Raw genomic sequence first — 23140 nt, 5'->3', positions numbered from 1 at the left:
TTAATAACTATCCAAAACACAGTAAGTTAGTAGCAACTGCACTGGATTTCTTTTCTTGAAGATATTTCACTTCATCTAAGAGGCTTCTTCAGTTCTGAAGATTTCTGGTGAAACGCAGGAAATGAAAAGTGGGCAGTGCTAATCATCGTTAAAAATAGTCCAAATATTAGTTACATGAATACGTTTGGTCACAAGAGGTTTAAATTAGATAAGTTGTTTAGTCTCCTGGGGAGAGATGAAAAAACAGTGGGAGATGGGAGCTGTTATGGTGGCCCTGGAGTGCCAAACACTAAAACATTAAGAAAATGTGCATTGGCTGCAAACCACTTTCATAGCAGAGAGCCCTATACTGCCAGCCGTTTTAGAGCATTTTTACCCATATTTCAAGACCCACAGAATATTAACACTGAGAAAGGGCTTTTGATGGCAAAACTATTTATTTACAAATATAAAACAATATAGGAACAATTTCTACATCTGACAAAAATGTATGAACTTTTTACTATGTATGTATGTTGTCGCAGCTAAAGCGAAACATGTGTGTTTCAATGCTCCACAGAATAGTTCAGCTTAGTATGATAAGCAGTAAAACACTTTCCTGCGTGCAAGGGGACACAACAGGACGTGCACCACATTTTGGTTTCGCTGCGCTGGCCCCTACGTGCGCAGACCCTACACCTCCTTGACGGTCTTGACCTCTTGCTGGTGCGCATCAGGTGTTCGAGTGTGTGTTTGGCTAGATTTCCGTCTAGCCTACTATCTGGGTCAGTGTTGTATGGCGCCCTTGGAGTACGTCGGCCTTCCTCCAAGTTTCCACCCCCCTCAGCCCTCACACCTGCAACTTCCACCTCCAGCTCCTCCACCTTTACCTCCTCCTCTTCCACCTCCACCTTTACCTCCTCCTCCTTTACCTGCTTCCCCACCTCCAGCTCCTCTACCTGCTGCCCCACCTCCTCCTCCTTTACCTGCTTCCCCACCTCCTCCTCCTTTACCTGCTTCCCCACCTCCTCCTTCTTTACCTGCTTCTCCACCTCCACCTGCTCTACCTGCTTCCCCACCTCCACCTCCTCTACTTGCTCCCCCACAAATTGCTTTGCAGTCCAGGACTTCACAACCCTGCGCATGAACTCCAAGAGGGTTTTACACTCCTCTGGGTTTTTGGCTCTGTAGAGGACATATGCGTTTAACATACATAGTTGGAACAGATAGGCGACAAATTTCTTTGACCAGTTCAGTGACCTTCGGATGAAGGGGTAGTAGGCGATGTTTTGGTCCAGCTTATCCACCCCATTCATGGACAAGTTGTATGCAATGACACACGCTGGCTTGAAGTGAGGAACCTGCTCTTTGTGTCCCTTCTGCATCTTATCTTTCACCATCTTAGATCCCCCCATATTCTTCCTCAATGTTGCACATACATTGGTTTGTGCTCCCAGTAACCGTTCACAGAGTGCTCCGGAATTATAGAAATTGTCCATAAAAAGTGTATAACCATGGCCTTGGAGACGATCAAGGAGAGCGAATATTATATCTGGCAGAGTACTAGCTGTGCCGACATAAGGATGCATGTTGAAGCAGTACCCTGTGGCAGAGTCACACAGTATGTATGATTTGATCCCATACTTCACAGGTTTTTGTGGGGTGTACACCCTGAAAGATGGACGTCCCCGCCACTGCATCATACCCTCATCAATACAAATGTTTTGCCCTGGTTGATACAGCTCCCTGCACTTTTCCACAATGTAATTTAACACAGGGCGGACTTTATACATTTTGTCAGTCGCATCCTGTGACTCATTATTATTATTGTAATGAAGGAACCTCCATATCATCTGGAATCGGTTCCTTGACATGGTCTTACTGAAATACGGTGTTGCATCAACCTCATCCACACTCCAGTACAGTTCAAGATTTGGCTTTTTAACATAGCCAGTGAGAAAACTGAGTCCAAAGAAAGTTTTCAGCTCTGGGACTGACACCGGTTTCCATGCATTAGCTCTGCTATATGGCAAACTGTCAGGTTGTGCTCGAATATACTGACTGGCATACAAGTTGGTCTGATCCACAATATGTTGGAGCAGCTCATTTGTCAGGAACAGCTCCAGGAAGTCAGCTGGCAAGTCAGAATCCAGCTCCGCGGCAGCTCCCCGGGGTCCAGGGGTTGCTGTGAAGGGGATCTGATTTGGTTGCCAGTTTTCGAATTGATGCCAGCCAGAATGTTGTCCACAACCTCCGATTGATGCACGCCCTGGAAATTATAGAAATATTTACAATTACTATAAATATTTTTTTTATTGCTGGGGTGTAATGTGGAGAAAAATATATTTGTTTTACCTTTCTTTGCACTGCCAACAGGAGTGGGATCTCTGCTAGATGCACCTGGAAATTATAGAAATACATACAATTACCATAAAAATATATATTTTTTTTAACTGCTGCGGTGTGATATGGAGAAAAATATTTGTTTTACGTTTCTGATGCCTGTCAGGCTGGGTTGAATATTTCATGAATATCTGTTCTACTAGGATTTTCCTGTGCGTAATCGTCTCTAGAGTTTATAAAGAATGTTTCAGAAAAGAGACACTATCAACTAGCATCAGTCTTCTGTGTGAAAATGCCTTGTTGTTGATGACAGAGGTCAGCCTGAATGGTTTGACCTGATAGAAAATTAACAATATCTCAAATGGCCACTTGTTATAACCAAAGTATGCAGAAGACCAGTGAACATATTGCACTTTGTACTTGCACTTTGGTTGTACTACAACAGCACAAGTTAACACTAAGTGCCACTCCAGTTAGCCAATAACAAAACACTGAGAGTACAATTCACACATTCACCTAATTTCAACAATGAAATATTGGAAAGAGGTTGCTAGATGTTAGTGTCAGAAGTTGGAGTTAGCCTGAAAGCATGGGTCAACCCTGGCTTGTTTCAACATTTGAAACGAAAGGATTTTTTTTTGTCAGACCTTGAGCCCCTGAGTTCCATTTGTGCATCATTTAAATGGCACATAAATATTGTTACTCACTATCCATCTCCTTATGACCTCAGTGTACCCATCCTCTGATGGCTGCTTCTAGCAGTATAATTAAACTACTAATAAATGCTCAAATCATCTTGCCAACAGGAGTGGGAATGGGATCTCTGCTGGATGCACGATCTGTAAATTGAAAATTCATATATACTAATGGGAATGAATGCCGATCAGTACAGGCAACAGATATTACAGTACATAAACTAGTGGGAATAAATGGCGATCATGTGACATGAACTGAATGGGGGGGCGGCCCTCCCCCCTTTAACTAGCTAGCTAAAAAAAAGTTAGCTGGTTATCACATTCTTACCTCTTTTACGTCTTTCTGGAGAGTCTGGGGACGAGGCTCTGCTGCTCCTGCCTGGTCCAGACGGCAACCACTCATCCGACGAATCCGGGTCCGGTTCGCTGAATTCATCTGACGCGGATTCGTCAGTTGAGCTTGCCGTTGGTGACACGCAGCGTGAGAAATGCTGCCTCTCACCGCTTGGCCCCGAGAACGCGCGTCTCCGTAGCTCCCTCTTTTGATAATCTTCGTCGTCACTTCTCACGACCGCGGCACTCTTTTTGTCCGAACTACCGCGACACATAGTGAGCTTGTCCGACTTGCGTTTCGCCATTTTCTCCCTTGTCAACTTGCATCTTCTTTCCATGATCTATACTGATCGCTCATCCAAAGAGAGCACTGCTGCCCCTTACAGGGAGTCAGTTCGTCACTACACTTAGCTTACAAGCTCCGCCAGACCGTCTCCCAGCAAACCCCGTAGAAAAACGTGTATATACGTTGATTGCAGTGAGAGTTCGTAATCGAATTGACGTCTATAGACGTTAATGGCAGCCAGTGATTACGAAACCGCGCACTCAAGGGCCACAGTAAACTGTCTCGGACCATCTTCTTCTTCTTTTTGTTTTACGGCGGTTGGCATCCATCTATAGGTGCATTACCGCCCCCTTCTGCTCTGGAGTGTGAAGGCCACCTTCACAACATACACTCGCACACACTCTTACCCTATATGTTTTCCCCATTTCTGTCCTACTTTATATCCCATAGAAAAGCCCCGTATCCCGTAAGAACTTCACTACTATCCTGACTCGTGCTTTCTTACTAATTTCCATTATTCCCATTAAATTAAATTAAATTAAATTAAATTAAATTAAATTAAATTAAATTCTCGATCCCCTAATTTCCTTAGACTATATTTCATCACCTCTCTATATGGCTCATATTCCCTACACCTCAAAAGTACATGTTCCACAGATTCCTCCTCTTCCTGACACCTCTCACACTATCCTGTCTGATGCTTCCCTACCAACTGATTTATTAGACAGTGATTTATTCACTGTCGCACACCTCTCAGTCGCGTTGATCGTTATACTCACAGTATCAACTTTAGGCACTAGGGGGCAGCAAAGGGCGTCTTTAAATTTCAAATGAAGTTTGACCTATGCGGCTGCCTGTAGTTGCCGGGTAGTGGAGGTCGGCAGTGCAAGCAACATATATAGCGAAACGCAGAAAAGGCGCTTAAAATAATGAGACTAACATGAATTGTTGGGCAAATGTTCCGCTCTGGACTATTTGTATTGTATTTATGCTGACCTAAAAAAGCGCAAACTGCAAAGAAAGCGTCCGGAAAGCACCGAGGAGTGTCTGTCCGTTTTGTCCTACAAAGACGCCGGGAGTTTGACAGCGACAGGACGGAGGACGCGAGTGCGCAGGCCCGACAGTTTAACTGCTGGAGTGGGACTACATGAAACAATAAAAACGGTTATTTTCTGTAAAGGAAGCCAAGTTCCGACATGAGGAAAGACGTGAGAATTCTGCTCGTAGGAGAACGTAAGTAGCAGGCGCCTCCAATCCCGAGGCGATTGAATGCTTTATTAGCTAACGTGCTAGCGAGGGAGCTAACGCTACTGCTATCAGGTGAAGCGTGGAAATCTGCAGTGTGATTGTGTGTGACCCAAGGAATTACAGCGAAAATTAGACAACCATTCACAATAACTCTGAGTTATTTAAAGGTTGATGAGAATAAGTATTTAGGATTATGGTTTGTGTAGTATTGGTAGCCTATTAAACATCCCCTGGTGTATGATAGCTAACCAGTATCCCATCAGTGTGTCAATGTTGTCAGTCCTCATTCATATGCAAGTACAACAATTAACCTTTTTGTGTCAGGTGGCAAAATATAGCTATTAAATTACCATTATAGCAGGTTTGTTATAATTAATTTATTAAAAGCAGTAGTGGAAGAAGACTGGTGGAAGTATACACTCACCAATTTAACTGCTTGTCAATGGCAATTTATTATAAACTGAGTGCATTATTAAGGCATGTAGACTTGATCGAGCTGAAACTGAACATAAAACTGGGTAAGAAAATGGGATTTATGTGATTTGGAATCCCGCACGGTGGTTGATGCCTGTCAGGCTGGGTTGAATATTTCATGAATATCTGTTCTACTAGGATTTTCCTGTGCGTAATCGTCTCTAGAGTTTATAAAGAATGTTTCAGAAAAGAGACACTATCAACTAGCATCAGTTTTCTGTGTGAAAATGCCTTGTTGTTGATGACAGAGGTCAGCCTGAATGGTTTGACATGATAGAAAATCAACCATATCTCAAATGGCCACTTGTTATAACCAACGTATGCAGAAGACCAGTGAACATATTGCACTTTGTACTTGCACTTTGGTTGTACGTCAACAGCAGAAGTTAACACCAAGTGCCACTCCAGTTAGCCAAGAACAAAAACGCTTAGAGTACAATTCGCACATTCACCTAAATTCAACAAGGAAATATTGGAAAGAGGTTGCTAGATGTTAGTGTCAGAAGTTGGAGTTAGCCTGAAAGCATGGGTCAACCCTGGCTTGTTTCAACAGACCAGGGGATTATTTTTGTCAGACCTTGAGCCCCTGAGTTCCATTTGTGCATCATTTAAATGCCACATAAATATTGTTACTCACTATCCATCTCCTTATGACCTCAGTGTACCCATCCTCTGATGGCTGCTTCTAGCAGTATAATTAAACTACTAATAAATGCTCAAATCATCTTAAACTTAAATTTAAATGGCCTCCATGATCATCAGATTTCATCTTTTAAAAAATCAAAAAAGAGAATTCACATTCCCAGAATCCCAAGTTTTTTACCAGTATTGCAGAAACCCAAAGTTTGCTACCATGTAGCATAAAGCAATAAACACAAATCATTTTGAGAAAATTTGACATTTAATGTTTCTGTTGATCAACTTAAATAGTTCAGTTGTTTTTAATTAAATCAAATGCATCTAATGTTTATTTCCCTCTCTTGTAAACACTCATGTGTTGTCAGGACTATTTATATTTTAGTCCATGCAGGATGACCTACATTGCTATATTAGATGAGTTGGCACTGATGCTTTCTGAGGGAGTTGTAGCCAAAATACCTCAAGCCTACTTCAGTGTTGTGAAGTTCAGTTGAGTACAAGTTGTGGGATGGCTTGAGTTATCCTACTAAAACAGTGACAGTGAGAAGAAGCGGTAACAAGTGTGGTAACAAGTGTAAACTATGGTGGCAGACATTATGTTATGGTCTGTAGAAATTAAGAAAAAAAACTTCCAAATTAGCTAAATTATATTTTTTAAATGCTGTTATTGTTATGCTATGCATTATATCTGCTAATTCAAATTATAATAAATAAGTAAGATGAGTATAATAACACATTTTAATAAAAATGTTTTCTGTGTCCTTTACCCATGAATAGCCAAAGTGGGGAAGACATCACTTATTATGTCTCTGGTCAGTGAAGAATTTCCTGATGAGGTATGTATCATCAAAGTATAAATTAAAGTGTACTCACTCAACCTGAGCGTATACACATACATGTACTATTCATTCAGTCTTGCTTGTCGTACCATTTGGAATCATTATCCTCTTTTCTTCCAGGTTCCCCTCCGAGCTGAAGAGATCACCATCCCAGCTGACGTTACCCCAGAGAGGGTGCCCACACACATAGTGGACTACTCAGGTAAACCTCCCCCACCACGACTCACACTCTCATCCATCCATTAAATTAACCTGACTTGGTTGAATTAGTTGTAAGCAAACTGCAAAACCTCCTCACCACACACACACAAAAGCTATTGTTATCATGTCTGAAAAAAAGCATATTTGTAATTATTAAGCACTGACCAGAGCATAACTACTGATACCTACACCATAATACTAGTAATACTCTGATTTGGTTGAAGCTAATTTAAAACATGATATTGATGTGCATTTTAATGTGTCTTTTAGAAGCAGAACAATCAGATGAACAGTTGTATCAAGAAATATCCAAGGTTGGTTTTACTTATTTGGTCTCATAGTATGTCACCTCCTTGTGTGTTTTATGTTTTACTTATTTGGTCTCATAGTATGTCACCTCCTTGTGTGTTTTATGTTTATCAGAGCTAACTCTGTTGTTTTTTTCATAATAGGCAAACGTTATCTGCATAGTTTACTCTGTCAACAACAAGAAGTCCATTGAAATGGTGAGTGGAGTTTTCTCTCTGTGCTCAGTGTAGTCAAAACAGCAGTGGGTCCAGAATTTGAAACGGGATGATCCAGTCACGCTGCCACCTACTGAAAATGGATTGGTGTTTGAATTTTGACTGTCATGCTCCTCTCCTCTAGGTGACAAGCCACTGGATTCCTCTTATAAATGACAGAACAGACAAAGATAGCAGGTGTGTTCAGGCCACTTAAATGCATGTTATTGTACATTCTCTGTCATAACTGCAACTCAAGCTGGTGGTCCTTTGGATCTGTATTGTAATAGTGTAATGTGCACCTGCTGATGATTCATTGTTTTTGGAAATCTCTTATATAAGGCTAGCAGGCTTGTCGTGAGTTTTGATTGTTTGCATCAGTTGAATCAGCCATGGCAACAGTAAACAATTCAAAGCCTAAGGGTTACATTACCTAATAAAATGAATGGTACATACTGTTTGAAACAGAACACTTGTTAGTCCTGTGTTGCCTTTTATAAGTGATTTAATATGTAGTAGATTAGTTTGAAAAGTTTCACTGTGCTGCAATAATCAAATTTGCAAATACTAACTGGTTTTACTGAATGGCAGGGTACCACTAATCCTTGTGGGAAACAAGTCAGACCTGGTGGAACACAGTAGCATGGAGACCATCCTGCCAATCATGAATCAATACCAGGATATTGAGACATGTGTAGAGGTAAGGGATCAATGCAAAGCAGACAGACGCTCACAAATTAATGTTTACACATGTCTCAGATCCACTCCTGCAGAGCTGTTAAAAGTCAGAGTGACGGAGGTACTAGAAAGCAATGAAGTAGCAAATTAAATATGAAAGGCTGACTCAAAATCCAAAGGTACCAATGTCCGCCTTGTTGATACAAGCTGTGTGCAGGATAGATTTGACCGCCAGCTGCTCTTGGACTGCATTTCATCTCCTTTTTTCACTGTTGTATACTATCATACCACCAGCAGCTCAGTGGCCAGGACCTCAGTAAACCAAGTGTGATAGTGAAAGCATGGCTGTCACAAGACACTGGCCACTGTAAGCTATTCTCTTCAAGCTGTCTACAGAAGCTGTCGCATGAGACTGTTCAGTCATGCACTCTAGGGTTGTATTAGTTACCATGTTGAGAAGGGGACGTGAGGAAAGACACATACACAGTGGGTAGAGTTTTGGACAGTCCCACAGCTGTTGAGTCTGACTTGCAAACCAGTGTTTCAAGGCTTGCTTTGTGTTTAACTGGGGCCAGCGTTTCTCTATTAGTTGCTCATGTTTTAATGTTAAGATCTTTTATGTTCTAATAAATCTTCATCACAGTTTAGAAAATACTCTGCAAGTGCAGATTGAACAAAAAGTATTGAAAATGTTCTGCAAGTATAAAAGTACTTTCCCAGCAGCTTTGTTATGAGCTTCATTTTCATGTTGTAGCTTACTGTAGTAGGGTTGATGTGACTCACTTCAAATACTACGGTGGCTGTCAGACTGCATAGCTGAACCACTGCCACACTACTGACGACAAGTCAGCTCCTTCACTGCCATGCTGCTAGATCACGTTTAACTCTATTTCACATCATGTATGGAAGAACCCCAATGATTCAAGATCAGTCATGCTAAATGGAATTTTGCTTGGATACAATTTAATGAAAAGGTAGAAACCTGTATAGTCTTTATAGATATCGACTTTTGCTGAATATTTTTCTCTCCATCACTCACTTGTCGTGTCCTCTGTTTCCTCAGTGCTCTGCCAAAAACCTGAAGAACATCTCTGAGCTCTTTTATTATGCCCAGAAGGCTGTTCTTCACCCGACAGGACCTCTGTACTGCCCAGAGGAGAAGGAGGTGATGTTTGATACAGTAGATGCAGGAAAAATATTTTTTACTTAGTAGGAAGAACATTATTGAAATATCTTAGTGAGTCTTTTTGTTGCAGACACAAGATGAAGCTTTTTAATGTTAATGATATTTTGTATACTTACATTATATTTTGCATGATTGAAAAATGCCTGGCAGCCAGATTTGCACCAGTTATAGAAGTGAAAATCATGCACAAGATTAACTGCTTGGTAGGCCCTGATCAATATAACATAACCTAAACAAAAACATTCATTGTCTCTCTGTTATAGCTGAAAGCATCTTGCATTAAGGCTTTAACCAGAATCTTTAAAGTGTCCGACCTTGACAATGATGGCATCCTTAATGACAATGAGCTCAACTTCTTCCAGGTAATGTATTCCACTTTCTCACGGTGAACATCATTTTTATGATGTTGAAGTTTTCATCAATCTTTGTAGTATAATATAAAAATTTCTTGACTGGCCATGAGGCAAATGTTCTCCGACAGTAACCATCTCTTAACTTTTGTTTTGGTCAATGTCTCACTTTTGTGCACACAGAGAACGTGTTTCAATACGCCTCTGGCACCACAGGCCTTAGAGGATGTAAAGAACGTGGTCAGGAGAAACATGACGGACGGTGTTCAGGACAATGGGCTCACACTCAAAGGTTTCCACCTCCCTTCTATGTTGACTTTCTTCTCCATCTTGTTATTGATCCCTCCTCGTATTCCCTCAACAATCACTTTTCAACATCATCATTAATTTGTGATAGTGAACATCATTGTCACATAACCCGTTTCCCTGGCTGGTTCTTGTAGGTTTCCTGTTCCTGCACACCCTCTTCATTCAACGAGGTCGACACGAGACCACCTGGACTGTGCTGAGGAGGTTTGGTTATGATGATGACCTGGAGCTCACACAGGAATACCTGTTCCCATTGTAAGTTCATATTTAAAAAAACAAAACAAATTATGTCAAGGTATGTATTTATTTTTATAGTAGAGCTTTTACATTGTTTACTTTACAGGTTTTTTTTTTAGTGGTGATCATAGAGTAGTAGTCTGATGTATTTTTAGGCTGTATATTTAAAACTCAAATGGATTTAAGGTTTGAGTTTGAATGAATGAAAAGTGCATTTTAGTGGTGCACCAGATTTTAGAAATCCAAATTCTTTGTAGCATTGGTTTTGTGAAAATCTCTTCCAGCTGACACATCTCTAAATGAATCCATATCGAATGTATACTAATTTGGAAATCTTATTCAATCTGAACATTGTAGATCAGTTCAAGAAATAGATAGCGATCCCCAGCCGTATTAATTTCTGTGCTGAAGAAAACAGGACTTAATGTTGTCACTTTGCAATTCTGGTTTTCTTCATGGCCTGAACTGATTTAAGCACATTATTTATTCACAAAATGTCAGACGGCACTTCAAACCTATTTGTCACATTAATGTTTGTGCCCTTCCATTAATTCCAGGATAAAGATCCCACCAGACTGTACTACGGAGCTGAACCACAATGCTTACCTCTTCCTTCAGAGTGTGTTTGATAAGCACGACAAAGTGAGTGGTCAGCTCACTGTGTTAATTACTTTGTATTTCATCAATGCTTCTTGTGGCCAGACTTGGTTAAATTAATGTGTACATTGCCTGATCCAGGATAGAGACTGTGCACTGTCACCTGAGGAAGTGAAGGACTTATTTAAAGTGTTTCCCTACATGCCATGGGGTCCAGATGTCAACAACACAGTTTGCACTAACGACCAGGGATGGATCACATACCAGGGATACCTCTCTCAGTGGACGTGAGTGTGGAACATTATCTATTAATAAACACATGCATCTATTTTAATTTTATACAACCTAAATACTTTCACTGTAGGACGTGCACCTTTCTAGTTATTATACTCATGCTGGTCATCTTACACATGTAAATCATAATCAAATGTCCCTAGACTCGCTATTTATGTGGGTTTTTATTTCTGTTTTAGGCTAACAACATACTTGGATGTACAGCGTAGTTTAGAGTATTTAGGTTACCTGGGCTACTCAATCATCTATGAACAGGAGTCACAAGCAGCTGCTATGACAGGTAAGATTGTGAAAATATTACAGTGAAGTAAAATTTAGGTGAACTTATATTTTGGTGTTTGTACTTAGTGGAATTATGTGTTGGTTGTCTTACAAAAGCAAATAGTCATAGTCACTGATGGGTACCTGTTTGCTATCAAAATAATTTATAGGAATAAGAATTCATAGATTTTATTGGGGTTTCCACTGTTCATTGTATATACAGTACATGTCTTTCCTGTTTCAGTGACTCGTAACAAGCGAATTGATCTTCAGAAGAAACAGACTCAGCGCAGTGTCTTTCGCTGTAATGTTTTGGGGGCTCGGGGCAGTGGGAAGAGCGGCTTCCTCCAAGCTTTCCTGGGTAGAGATCTGCAGGTCAGTAATTATTTTGCCAAATGTTTTTGCATCTGCTTTTACCCATATTATAATAGTTTGTGATGTTTTTAGATGTTTTGATTGTTATGGTAAGGGTTATTTAAAAGAAAAAAAAATACCACCACCAGTTCTTTCTCAGATCAGTGTCAATTCTCAAAAGAATGCTTGGTGAACATAAGTAAATAACCTTGCATTGGAAGTGATACACAATGCCACTGAGGTGGACCAGCTAATTCACATGTAAATATATTGTCTTTTATGACTGACTCTGTTTGTTTTCATCCACAGCGTCAAAGGATGATTAGAGAAGACCATAAGTCCTTCTATGCCATCAGCACATCCTACGTTTATGGACAGGAGAAGTACCTGCTGGTAGGCACCATTCACTCAGGAGTCAACTATGGGTCACAGTTACATAATCTTACTCTTTTATTGTATATAATCAGTATCATTTTGCAAAATTGGTAACTTGTCTCTTTGTCATTGCTCTCTTGTCTGCACCCTAAAAGCTGCATGAGGTGATGCCAGATTTTGACTTTCTGTCGGGGGCAGACCTAGCCTGTGATGTGGTCTGCCTCTTGTATGACATCAACAACCCACGCTCTTTTGAATACTGTGCCAAAGTGTACAAGGTGTGTAAAAGACAAATTATTCATTATGACCCCAGGATGATGGAAGACACAGGCACTGAACCTCAGTTTTACAGTCTAATTTGTGACATTGAACCCTTGTGTTTGGCAGCAATACTTCATTGACAGCAAAACACCGTGTGTGGTGATCGCTGCCAAGTCAGACCTGCATGAAGTACGGCAGCACTACAGCCTTTCACCGTACGAGTTCTGCCGTAAGCACAAGCTTCACCCGCCTCAGCTGTTTACATGCAACATGACTGAGGCACCCAACAAAGATATCTACACTAGACTCACCACCATGGCCATGTACCCGTAAGTAGCTTTCACCCTTTAAACTCTAGTGGGCTCTGTAACCGACATTCTGGTCCTTTCCTTTCCATTTGCTTTTCCACTTTCCCTCTACCCTGACCAAAATTGCTATTCATTATATTTTTGCAATTAATGTCTTTTTAAAATAGCTTAATGTTGCATTGTGTTGAAAGAATAAATGAATTTCCATGCTTTGCAGATAAGAGTTTTTTTTTTTATCACGATACACAATGAAAGAATATTACATTATAAAGTTGTGTATCAGAATGTAAAATTACCCTATGATATACACTTTTATTGCGTATAAAATTATATGCAATAAAAGTGTATACGTGTACAAATTTGCTGTGGTGTAAATAGTAAGGCTAATACTGAAAAACAGGTACTTTTTTTTTTTACAGGGAGCAAGTTGATTGACTAATCTTCCTTTATTTTTTTCGACCTTTGGTGTCTGGTTGGCAGATTGTTACCATTAAAGCCATTGGCTCAGGGTTTATTTTGAATCAATCTGAGATCAAAAATAACTCTGGCCTAATGATATAGACCAGTCTACATGTTCATTAACTGCTTTATGTAATGGTTGCAGTTGCAAATCTTTTTTAAAAGGTTTTTATATTGTTATTAATTTGCCACCTTTTACAACTTTTCCTTCACTCTTGTGTCTGTCCTTGCTTTATGTTTTTGGTTTCTCCTCCTCATTCATGTTGTTTCATCATAGATGTTTACTTGTCAGGCTTTGGTTAAAGTAGTGGAAGTAAATGGCAGCAGTATGGGTTTCAGCTCAGATGTTGGTCCTGCAAGGACATGGTTGAGGTGGTGAATTGTACGGTGGTGAATAGACCTTTTTTTGTGTGTGTCTTTCCGCAGCCACATCCGTCTCCGCTGCATTTGTGCCTGCAACAGGTGCCCCTATTGCCTGTGTCAGAACCTCCTCAAGTTGGAGCTGCTGCGCAATATTAAGGCCCAACTCCGCAGGGTCGTTTTCAACAGGTTCATATATTAAAGAAGCTCTAGTGTTTTTTAACATAGATTCATTCCTCTTCTCTAGGGCTGTCGCAATAATGGCTAAAATGAAATACCCCGGTTTGAATGCGGCTATTGCAGAGGAAGAAACAATACCGCACTATCGCACATTATGTTGCCTCGTATTCCGACTGATTCAGACGGAAACAATGCACCAATGGCTAAACAGGTGCTGTGTCACTTTAAAGAGCACCAGTGCTTGATGAGCTTACAGTACATGCTTTGACAACGTACTGTGTCACTTCCTCTTAAGAATGTCACTGCCGTGCGTCTACTACTGCTTTGCCACATCCTGATTGACCTTTCCTCTCTGCAGCCACTGTGTGTGTGGTATGTGTGTGTATGATAATATCACATACCACTGTGTTAATCACAATGAAAATGAATTTAGCGCGACAGCCCTACTCCTCTCTGTCTCTCCCACCCTTGGACTGGACCTCCAGGATGGGCCACAGAGGGGCTCTTATTCACCCTAGCTCTAACACTGGTGATAGTTGCTCACCTTTCTTTTAGTGCTCACCAGTCATCAGATTTACAAACCATATCCATTGCAGGGAAGAGGGAGCACATGTGGTGCTTATGTTGTGGTGTTGAATTATTCTTGTCCTTTATAGATGGAACATTAGAGACATTTCCACGGATGGTGGGTATTGACTGTCTTCTCAGCTGCTCCTTTTCCTTTTATCAGTATTGATTTCCAAATGAAAGACAGTCCCATTCAGACCGGATATTAACATTCTTCCTGAGTGATCGGGTGCATGTACTGTACACAGACTCTAATACAACTGTTCACACAGAGGGAGAGAGAGAATAAGCAGTCAGGAGAGGTTTGAGTAAAACAAAGCCATACTTGCATTGCTGTAAAAAAGACAGGTTTTAACCATTAGGAAAAAAATCATGTGAGGATCTGCGTTAGTATTGTAGTGGTGGCTACAAATAAAATAACATAAGAGCGCTGATAAGTGTAAAAATACCGTGAAACTGCTGCAGGTCAAAGGACATCAACGGAAGAGGTGGTCTCTAATCCGTCCTGAGGATGAGTTGCATTCATGCATGTTCAGAAATGTGGTCACATTTTCTCAGACTACCTCCAAATGTGATTTTTTTGTGATCTAAGGACGTACTCACGCGGGGTGCGTTTAGACCCATTCTTGGCACTGACCCCATTCCGATCACTCCACTCATGACAGATGTTATTAGCAGGTCAACAAGTAGTGAAGAAGATGCACTATATTGAGGACGTTCTTTGTGAATACAACCTCATATTGACATGTTGCCTCACACCAGAATGAAATCTGAGCCCATAATTTTTTGTTAATTTACTTTGTGGTGTTTCTCAAGCTCGCTAGTCATGTTAGATACCTTGGTCTCTGCTCCTGCTCCAGCCAGCCCACCTGCACTCTGCACATTCTCACACAGCCAAGTGTGACCATACTGTGCCAGCTAACACACAAGCTGCTTGCCAGGCAGGTAACAGTGTGGCTGAATCCATGTGAGAAACGCATGATGTGATGAGTTCTTGCTGTGCAAACGTAACCCATCAAACTGACCCTTTTATATATAATTCCAAATGTTGTAGGGTTAGAGTCAGACGATGTTAAGCGAAAGAAATGAATTTATCAAACGTGTGGTTTTCCTTCTTGTATTGAACCAGTTGATGTCTGGGATTATAGAATTTTACATTGTGATAACTAAACTATAATGAGATGAAACATGGACTCCAGGACTAAAAGTTGCAAAGTATAAGTTAGAAGCATGAGAAACACTGACGCTTCTGTCCTGCAGTGGATATGTAAATGGTAAATCTTGACTGATGAGAAATTTATTTCCATAACAAATGAGAGAAACACAACCATGTGTTTGAATGCACTTCATTCAAACTGAAACTCTCATTTGATTTTGTATGTCTGGGTCTTTGACATATGATATACATATTTAAACTTGTCTATTAATTCCTCTTTTGCACTAAACTCCGTAATTTATTTTAAAAAGTGCTTGACCGACTGTCTTCCATTAACACTGAAGTCTGCACCTACAGGAGACCCTTTATTTGTTGTTGGTGTTAATTAAATTGTATTCACACCTTCTGTGCATACCTTACTTAAAAACAATTATACTGGATCTCCTGTAGGTTAGGAATTCACAAGTAATTGCAAATTGTTTTTCTTTGTTTAAATTGGTAGTTATTACAATGTCATTTCATTCAGTTTTCCCTATTTTGTATTTCCTGTCTTTGTGTTTTTCCTTCCACTCTATAGGGGTTCATACACACATTTCTGGCTGGCCCTCTTTCTCTTCCTCTTACATGTGTTCACCCTCTGCTGATCTGCCTCTTGCTCATGTTGCATGACTCCTCTCTGGGTTAACCGTGTTATGTCTTAGTCTCTAGTAAATGTACAGGGAACAGTTTGGTTTCTCATCCGTCCATTTCCACAGTGGAGAGAGAGAGGTTGGTGTTTTATATAAAATGGGAGGTTTATTGAACCCAAGTGCAGGTTGAATGGCTCTTTATAAAGTTGTGTGTTTGACTTTGTCTAAAATGGCCTGAACATCTGGACAGAGGCAGATCTACATATTGTGCGTTTGCATCCAGCACTTCAGATATTAATAGCATGATACCAAACGGGCTTCCACTTGCTAAGGGTGGCCGATCTTTAATGCGTTTTCCAACAAACAGGTTTTCATTTTTTTTAGGGTTTGTATGCAGTTGACGACTTGAATTGTGTGCGGTACTAAAATAACAAGCCACAGTTGTACTAGGTCTTCACTAACAGAGATACTGACATGTGGTGTGTGTTCTACAGTTAGAAAATGCCCGGTGTGTGCATGTTGCTTTGTGTTTTTCGAAGTGTGCAGTGGCATTTGACCATGTATGGTGGCACTCATGGTTGAGCTTATGCTTTTAAAGGTTTAAATGGTGATAGAAATTCCTGCTTCTTGGGCTGGGTAGAGCTGAGCAGTACTGATGAAATTAAGGCTGTGTGTGTGAGACGGGGTGCTGCCTGCTGTCAGAGGAGGATTCATCCTGGTGCAGCAGGTTTTCAGCCGTCTTCTGTGAGGAGGGCGTCCGTCTTTATGGAGGGTTCTGCCGGGCAGCTAATTCAATCAGGTAAAGGCAGAAATCACGAGGGGTGCACAATTTAGAAAATCCATCCATCCATTTGCTACCGCTTTATCTTCCACCTGAGGGTTGCGGTAGAGCGATACACCCTGGGTGGTTCGCCAGTCCATCACAGGGCCACATATAGAGACAAACAACCAATGACTCTCACATTCACTTGTGATTCAATTTACCTAATCCCCACATTGCTTGTTTTTGGACTGTGGGAGGAAGCTGGAGAACCTGGAGAAAACCCACGCACACACGGGGAGATCAAACTCCAGAAAGGCCCTTGTTCCAACCGGGGCTCGAACCTGGGTCTTCTTGCTACAAAGGCAAGAGCTAACCACTACACCACCCAATTTAGAAAATCTGATTCAAAAATGAACTGGATGTTAATGTAATCAAGTTAAAGTCATGTCCACAGTAGATCCAGTCACTCTGTCTAACTCAGAAAATGTCCTCCTCATCTAAAGAGACAAAGTAAAATGTAAGTGGTCAAACTCTGATAGCAGTCTGATCACTTAAATTAAGTGTAAATGAGTCAGATTTTAAGAATGTGAAGGCAGGACGCCTCCATAATAGATCAGATCTGTGTTGGAGAGAATCCTTAACAGCCGTGTTTCATGTTCATGTTGCAGAGAGACTTAATGGAGTCTTTTAGGGTACTCAATGGTGCACATATGACTTTAGAGTTACGCGTGTATGTATGTAGAGTTTTATTGGTTTGTATGGACTTTTAAAGCCGTACATCTACAACATACAACACTTCAACATTCCTCTGCTTTGCTGTCTCCTCCTCTGCTTTGGTCATTAGCCTACGTCCGTGTAGTTCCCCTAGTGCAGTACTTCTCAAATAATGGGGCGTGGGAGGCAGTGTGGGACGACTCATACTGTGGTTTATACAGATAAATAAATAGTATCAGGTTCTCAATAGTATTTCAATTGGGGGGGTGAAAAAATGTCTGTCCTGGGGGACAAATAATTGAGAATCACTGCCCTAGTGTGTGTTTGTGGTTGTGTTCAGTAAGGTTTTGAGTTTTCACTTTCACAGTAGCCTGACGGGTGTCAACATTTGTGTCTGCAAATTCCAGTCATGAGTCAACAATTTTTGCTCATTACTTAGCCAAATGAATTATTTTCATGCGTTATTGTTGCATCCATTAATGTCTCAATATCTCAGGATGAAAATGTGTTGTTCATGACACTGAGATGTGGATTGAAGATTTTTATCTGTGCTGTGGCCAGTGAGAGAAGTTATAGGATGATTGACGACTCACTACCTATACAAATACGATCAATGTGTTCTCACCTTTGTCTTCAAATTATCCACTGACTAAAATGATGGCTGTGTTTTTGGCAAATTATATACATTTATATTGTGACTTATTCCTTTCATGTTCCTCTGACACCTCCTGAACTGCACAGAATCTCAGTGAACTGCAGTTAAGATATTTCTTAACTTCTTTAATTCCACCACCTTTCCTTGTTTTCATTCAACTGTGTAATGTAATGTAATGTAATGTCATTCAACTTATATTTGGTCCAAATATCAAGCGAAAGCATCTGTTCCGGTTTCAAGCTGGTTCCATGTCATCACTGTTTCTAATTCAGGAAGTTTCTGGAGGAGGGAGCATATTACTTTGTTTTGTCCTCAAAACAACTCACTGTGGTTTTACAAGTGGAAATCACACTATTGTGTTTTATAATTTTTCCTGTATTCTTTGCTGCATTTCCTTTTCACCATTTCACCTGCTCTCTGTCTTGGTGCTCCTTACACAGGCACATGGCTCAGGCTGACCTGAAGAACTCCACCTTCTGGCTGAGGGCGAGCGTCGGTGCAACCGTGTTCGCTGTGCTGGGCTTTGCCATGTATAGAGCTCTGCTCAAACAGCGGTGATCACACAGCATGACGCAGCTACTTCCTCTCCTCGGTTCCTCTGTTGACTCTGCCCCTTCCCTCCTAACCTGAGAGACTCCTACCTAAGACTGACTAAACAACCAACCAGGACCCAAATTTTATCCCCTTCCCACAATGCAACATGGGCAAGAAACGAATGGGCAGAATCATTTGAACATTTTATATGCAATTTAAAACAAGTGTGGTTTAGGTTTTTTTTTTGTTCATGTCAGGGGGAAAAGGTGTGCAACTATTTAAGATAATGTGTTGATTACTTGGTTTGTAAATGCTGACAGTCCATGATCTGTTGGTTTAGTCCAGGTCAGACCTTTAGCAGTAATCACTGGATGTTTTCAGCCAATCTATTGCTTTCTTTTCCTCAGGTCAGTATTATTAGTTAGTTGGTGGGAGATCGGAGAGAGGCAGCCATGTACAGAAACACCACAAAGGGACTCTGTTTATAGATGTGTATATGCAGTATAACATATATGTATTCTCAAACAATTTTAGGATCGGACCCATGAATGGCATCACAATCCAAAAGCTGCACCTGACACAGAAATGTTGGGACAAGCAGGGCTACATTTAACTCTAGAAAGGTCATGGATATGGTGCACTTTTTTTTATTTTGTGTGTTAATTTATTAACCCCTTTCTTTGTTTTCTTGACTGTTTTACGTGCACTGCATGAAACAGACCAATGGATTTGCATTTTCTATGTATTTTTGTATTTAGTATTATCAAAGTTGTCCTCATGGTGTATCATTTACGACTCCTCGCTTCTGTTTTGTTTTCAAATAGAGTTTGTCCCTCATATTATATTTTTATGAATTTAAAGACGCCATGGAGCAAGGGATTATGCTATTAACAGCCGTTCAGCACACATCTACCACCTTTTAAACTATCAAAAGTGTTTCTTGTCATTTCTCCCTTCATTTACAAATAATTGCGTGTTATCGAACAAAATTATGGCTAATTTAAGAGCAAAGAGGAAAATAAAGAGGTTTTAAAGATCTGTAATAAATGATATTTACACCCACTGATGTCATTATGTCTGTGTGTCCTTGAAGAGCAGTAGAATTAGACATTCCATGTCCGTGGATTTACTAAATTTAGTGGCACTTCACAGAAGCAGAATGGAGAAGTGAGTTAAGGGATCGCAGCAAACGTGAGGAGGAAGTCGTACCGAAACATGCAGGTACACAAATAAAGCAATTAGTATCCACTGTTCACTATGGGCCAACATGTCTGTAGACGGGACCAAGTTATTGTTTGAAGGCTTCCTGCAGAAAAGAAAGGATACTATGGTAAGCTATAACATAACATTTTAATGAAAACTAATATTGGGATGTGATTATTTTACTTTTATCTCTTCAGAAAATAAGATGGGTGACGTATTGGTTCAGGCTTCAAAATACCACCTTGTTCTTCTATACCAGGAAGAATGACAGTGCTGTAAGTAGCTGTGGTATAAGATCCTTTAAAGTCCCGTTAACTGAATTCTATTCTAATAATTCCTATCCTTGTAAAGACTCTGTATTGTAGAAATTCTTGCCATTCTTTGAAAGACATTGGTGAATAAAATGTGATGATGTTGGTATCGTCTCTCTCTCTTCTTACAGTTACACTTGAGAAGCTATTACTACATTTACACAGTAAGTTCTTCTGTTCACTGTTTACAGGTGACGTGAGAAAGTGAATTTAAGAACATTTATACTGTGAAATATGAATTTCTGAACATAAATATTGATTATACATTAATGCAGCAATATAGATCTTAATCCAACAAAATATCGGTTTAGTTCACATACGATTATTTTCATGATGTTTGTTTTTATACTTTTGTATAATAATATTGCTGAGCTGTGAGATTATTTTTTTTTAACCTACATGAGATTTAGTTACTCGAGTAAACGCAGTGTCTCTCCACCTCTTGGCAAAGGTGCAGTCAGTGCGAGAGGTCCAGAGACCTGACAGCAGCAGGCGCTTTATGTTTGAAATCACCATGAAGAATGGGAAAAGAAAAATGTTGGTGAGTCACTTCAGTTATCTGATTGTCTACTCCCTTATGTAAATCTAATAAATGTGGAAGATGTGGATGTGACGGGTCTGGTATCTGGGTTTCCACTCTGATCAAGACATACTGTGTGTGTGTGTGTAGGCAGCAGAAACGGCAGCTCTTAGGAGAGAGTGGGTACATCAACTGTGGGAAGCCATACATCTTTCTTTCTGTAGATCTTCAGACAGCGGAGACACAAAGTAAGTAGGAGGGGTACTGATCAAAAGATGATTTATTGTATTATTTTCTGAACAAAGAAACTCACATTTGGTCAACTGGAGTCATTCTCACCTATACATTTTATTTTGTTTTATTTCACCAGAAAAAATTCGCTTTGAGATTAAGATTCTGTTTTTCAAGGGAGACTAAGGCAAAGACAGGCAGCAGTATAAATAACACACAAAACCATTATTTAGTGAGATGAATTCACTGAGAATATTTAAAAGAAGACCAAAGCGAACATTTGGAACAGGAAGCAAAACATAGCTTCCTAGTCCACTGTGTCAAGCATATAGAGAGTCTCTGCTGAGGTTTCCTTGTATAATCCACATAGTCCGATACAGATCAAAGTGTTTAGCAACAAGCTTGTTTTTCTTCAGATACTGTGACCAAGGGACACTGTGTAACTTAGATTTATAAGATATTTCTTAACTTCTTTAATTCCACCACCTTTCCTTGTTTTCATTCAACTGCCTTATATTTGGTCCAAATGTAAAGAGAAAGCATGTGTTCCGGTTTCAAGCTGGTTTCTTATCATCACTATTTCTAGTCATTTCTGGTCATAATTCCGGATGTTTCCACAGGAGTGAGCATATTACTTTGTTTTATCCTCAAAACAACCCACTGTGGTTTTACAAGTGGAAACGACGCTGTTGTGTTTTATGCTTTTTCGTTTATTCTTTGCTGCATTTTTTACACTACAGTGATTGGAGCTTAACTAATAGATTGTGTTCAGCTGGTTACAGCCAGGATGTATGACTAGTGTGTCCTTCATGAACTAACGTAAGGCTTCAAAAAGTAAAATTGGCCCAATATATAGCCTTGCCGATAGATTCAGTATCAAGGAGGATAAACCAATCAATTCAATACAATGAGTGCGCATATTGTAGATGAGTTTACCAGAGCAATAGCTGCACTAACCCTGTTCTCTTCACTTCTTTCCACACTTCAGCCTTGATGAGTGTGAGCAGCGAGACAGACGGAACAGCAGCAGTACACACCTCTGCACCCATGGCAACACTGGGATGGAGTCTCTTCCTGCTGGTCTCATCTCTGCACCTTCTCCTTCAGTCCAAATCCACTGTGAAACCAGTGGCGTTGTTGCCTCCCCCACAAACCTGCCTCTGGAGCTGGACAGTAAGGGGCCCATGTACCAAAGCACACCGTCAGTCTGTAACTACCAGTGTCGCATTTTGTCTTAATGTTGAACTTAAGCTGTTCTTTTAGGCAACGATCTCAACTATCAACAGTCCATTGGGTTCAGCTGTGCAGTGGACGGTCGAGAAGTAGTTTATGACGTTTTACCAATTAGAAAAGGTATGATTTTAAAAGCAGGTTCAACTAAAACTAACACAACATGCAATGTCGTTCTGCTTAAATTGGCTCAATTGTGTATAAATTCTCCACAGAGATATGCAAGATCGACATTTCAACACAGGTGAACGAGGGAGTGTATGACACTCCACTGTCTTACAAGAGACATGCTGCTCCCCAGGGTGAGATTATATTTTTCTTTTCTATATATGGCCAGCTTCTCTTCTTAAACCAACACAAGAAACAGTTTTCCTTTGTGAAAATGTCTTTTTTTAAAAAAACATTTCATTCCCGGCAGAGAGCATCTACGATATACCAAGCGTTCATTTGAGAAAAGTGTCTGATCACATCACAGGTAAAATGCTGCTTCATTCTATAACAGTAGGTCTTATAAGACACAGTGGTACCACATTACAAATATACTCTAATATCTTCATTACTGTACATTGTGTATTGTCAGTCGGTCAGTAATGAAAATATGAGGTCAGCTGAAAACCTAGATATACTGAAAGGTTTTCTGGGCATATGCCAAAGAAAGAGTCCAGACTTTATCACCGCTGAGAAACTTTGGGTTGTGCTGGATAAGACTACATTGTTCCAACTATCCCATTATAAATGTTAAGATTTTCACAAAAAAAACCCTTAACATCACATATTGAAGTGATGGCAGTGCATACTTCTGAATATAATTATAATTACTTTATTAACCTGGTTACCACTGCTGCATGAATCAATAACGTTATAATGCATTAGATAAA

The 23140-nt window shown here is 40.2% G+C and overlaps 3 protein-coding genes across 5 annotated transcripts; 2 read left to right on the top strand and 1 right to left on the bottom strand.

The window, feature by feature from the left end:
• Positions 1-71: 71 nt before the first annotated feature.
• Positions 72-3950, bottom strand: LOC131475259 (piggyBac transposable element-derived protein 4-like). The gene is made up of 4 exons (XM_058653233.1): positions 3346-3950; positions 2335-2379; positions 1020-2248; positions 72-104 (listed from the first exon to the last, which is right to left on the bottom strand). The coding sequence occupies exons 1-4, from the start codon at positions 3686-3688 to the stop codon at positions 72-74; spliced, it is 1650 nt and encodes a 549-aa protein (XP_058509216.1). The 5' UTR covers positions 3689-3950.
• Positions 3951-4476: 526 nt separating this feature from the next.
• Positions 4477-19829, top strand: rhot1a (ras homolog family member T1a). 3 transcript variants are annotated; one of them, XR_009242494.1, is made up of 21 exons: positions 4477-4869; positions 6775-6833; positions 6957-7038; positions 7308-7351; positions 7490-7543; positions 7686-7738; positions 8132-8240; positions 9282-9383; positions 9668-9766; positions 9938-10046; positions 10198-10318; positions 10858-10942; positions 11039-11184; positions 11371-11471; positions 11697-11827; positions 12116-12199; positions 12337-12459; positions 12569-12771; positions 13636-13758; positions 16050-16900; positions 18674-18751. XR_009242494.1 is itself a non-coding variant. In XM_058653105.1 (20 exons), the coding sequence occupies exons 1-20, from the start codon at positions 4833-4835 to the stop codon at positions 18789-18791; spliced, it is 1983 nt and encodes a 660-aa protein (XP_058509088.1). In that variant the 5' UTR covers positions 4477-4832; the 3' UTR covers positions 18792-19829. The 3 variants fall into 3 exon arrangements, 2 of the variants coding, with proteins under 2 accessions (XP_058509088.1, XP_058509089.1); XM_058653105.1 differs by lacking the exon at positions 16050-16900 and having other exon boundaries at positions 18674-19829; XM_058653106.1 differs by lacking the exons at positions 13636-13758; positions 16050-16900 and having other exon boundaries at positions 18674-19829.
• An 87-nt stretch (positions 19830-19916) lies between these two features.
• On the top strand, positions 19917-22270 carry LOC131475258 (uncharacterized). Its single transcript, XM_058653232.1, has 6 exons — positions 19917-20097; positions 20168-20245; positions 20413-20445; positions 20733-20822; positions 20952-21049; positions 22021-22270. Exons 1-6 carry the CDS (start codon positions 20035-20037, stop codon positions 22268-22270), a joined length of 612 nt encoding a protein of 203 aa, XP_058509215.1. The 5' UTR covers positions 19917-20034.
• Positions 22271-23140: the final 870 nt, after the last annotated feature.

The sequence above is a fragment of the Solea solea genome, chromosome 16 (assembly GCF_958295425.1).
Source record: "Solea solea chromosome 16, fSolSol10.1, whole genome shotgun sequence".
In the NCBI taxonomy this organism is placed as follows: Eukaryota; Metazoa; Chordata; class Actinopteri; order Pleuronectiformes; family Soleidae; genus Solea; species Solea solea.
This window is presented reverse-complemented; position numbering and strand designations above follow the sequence as displayed.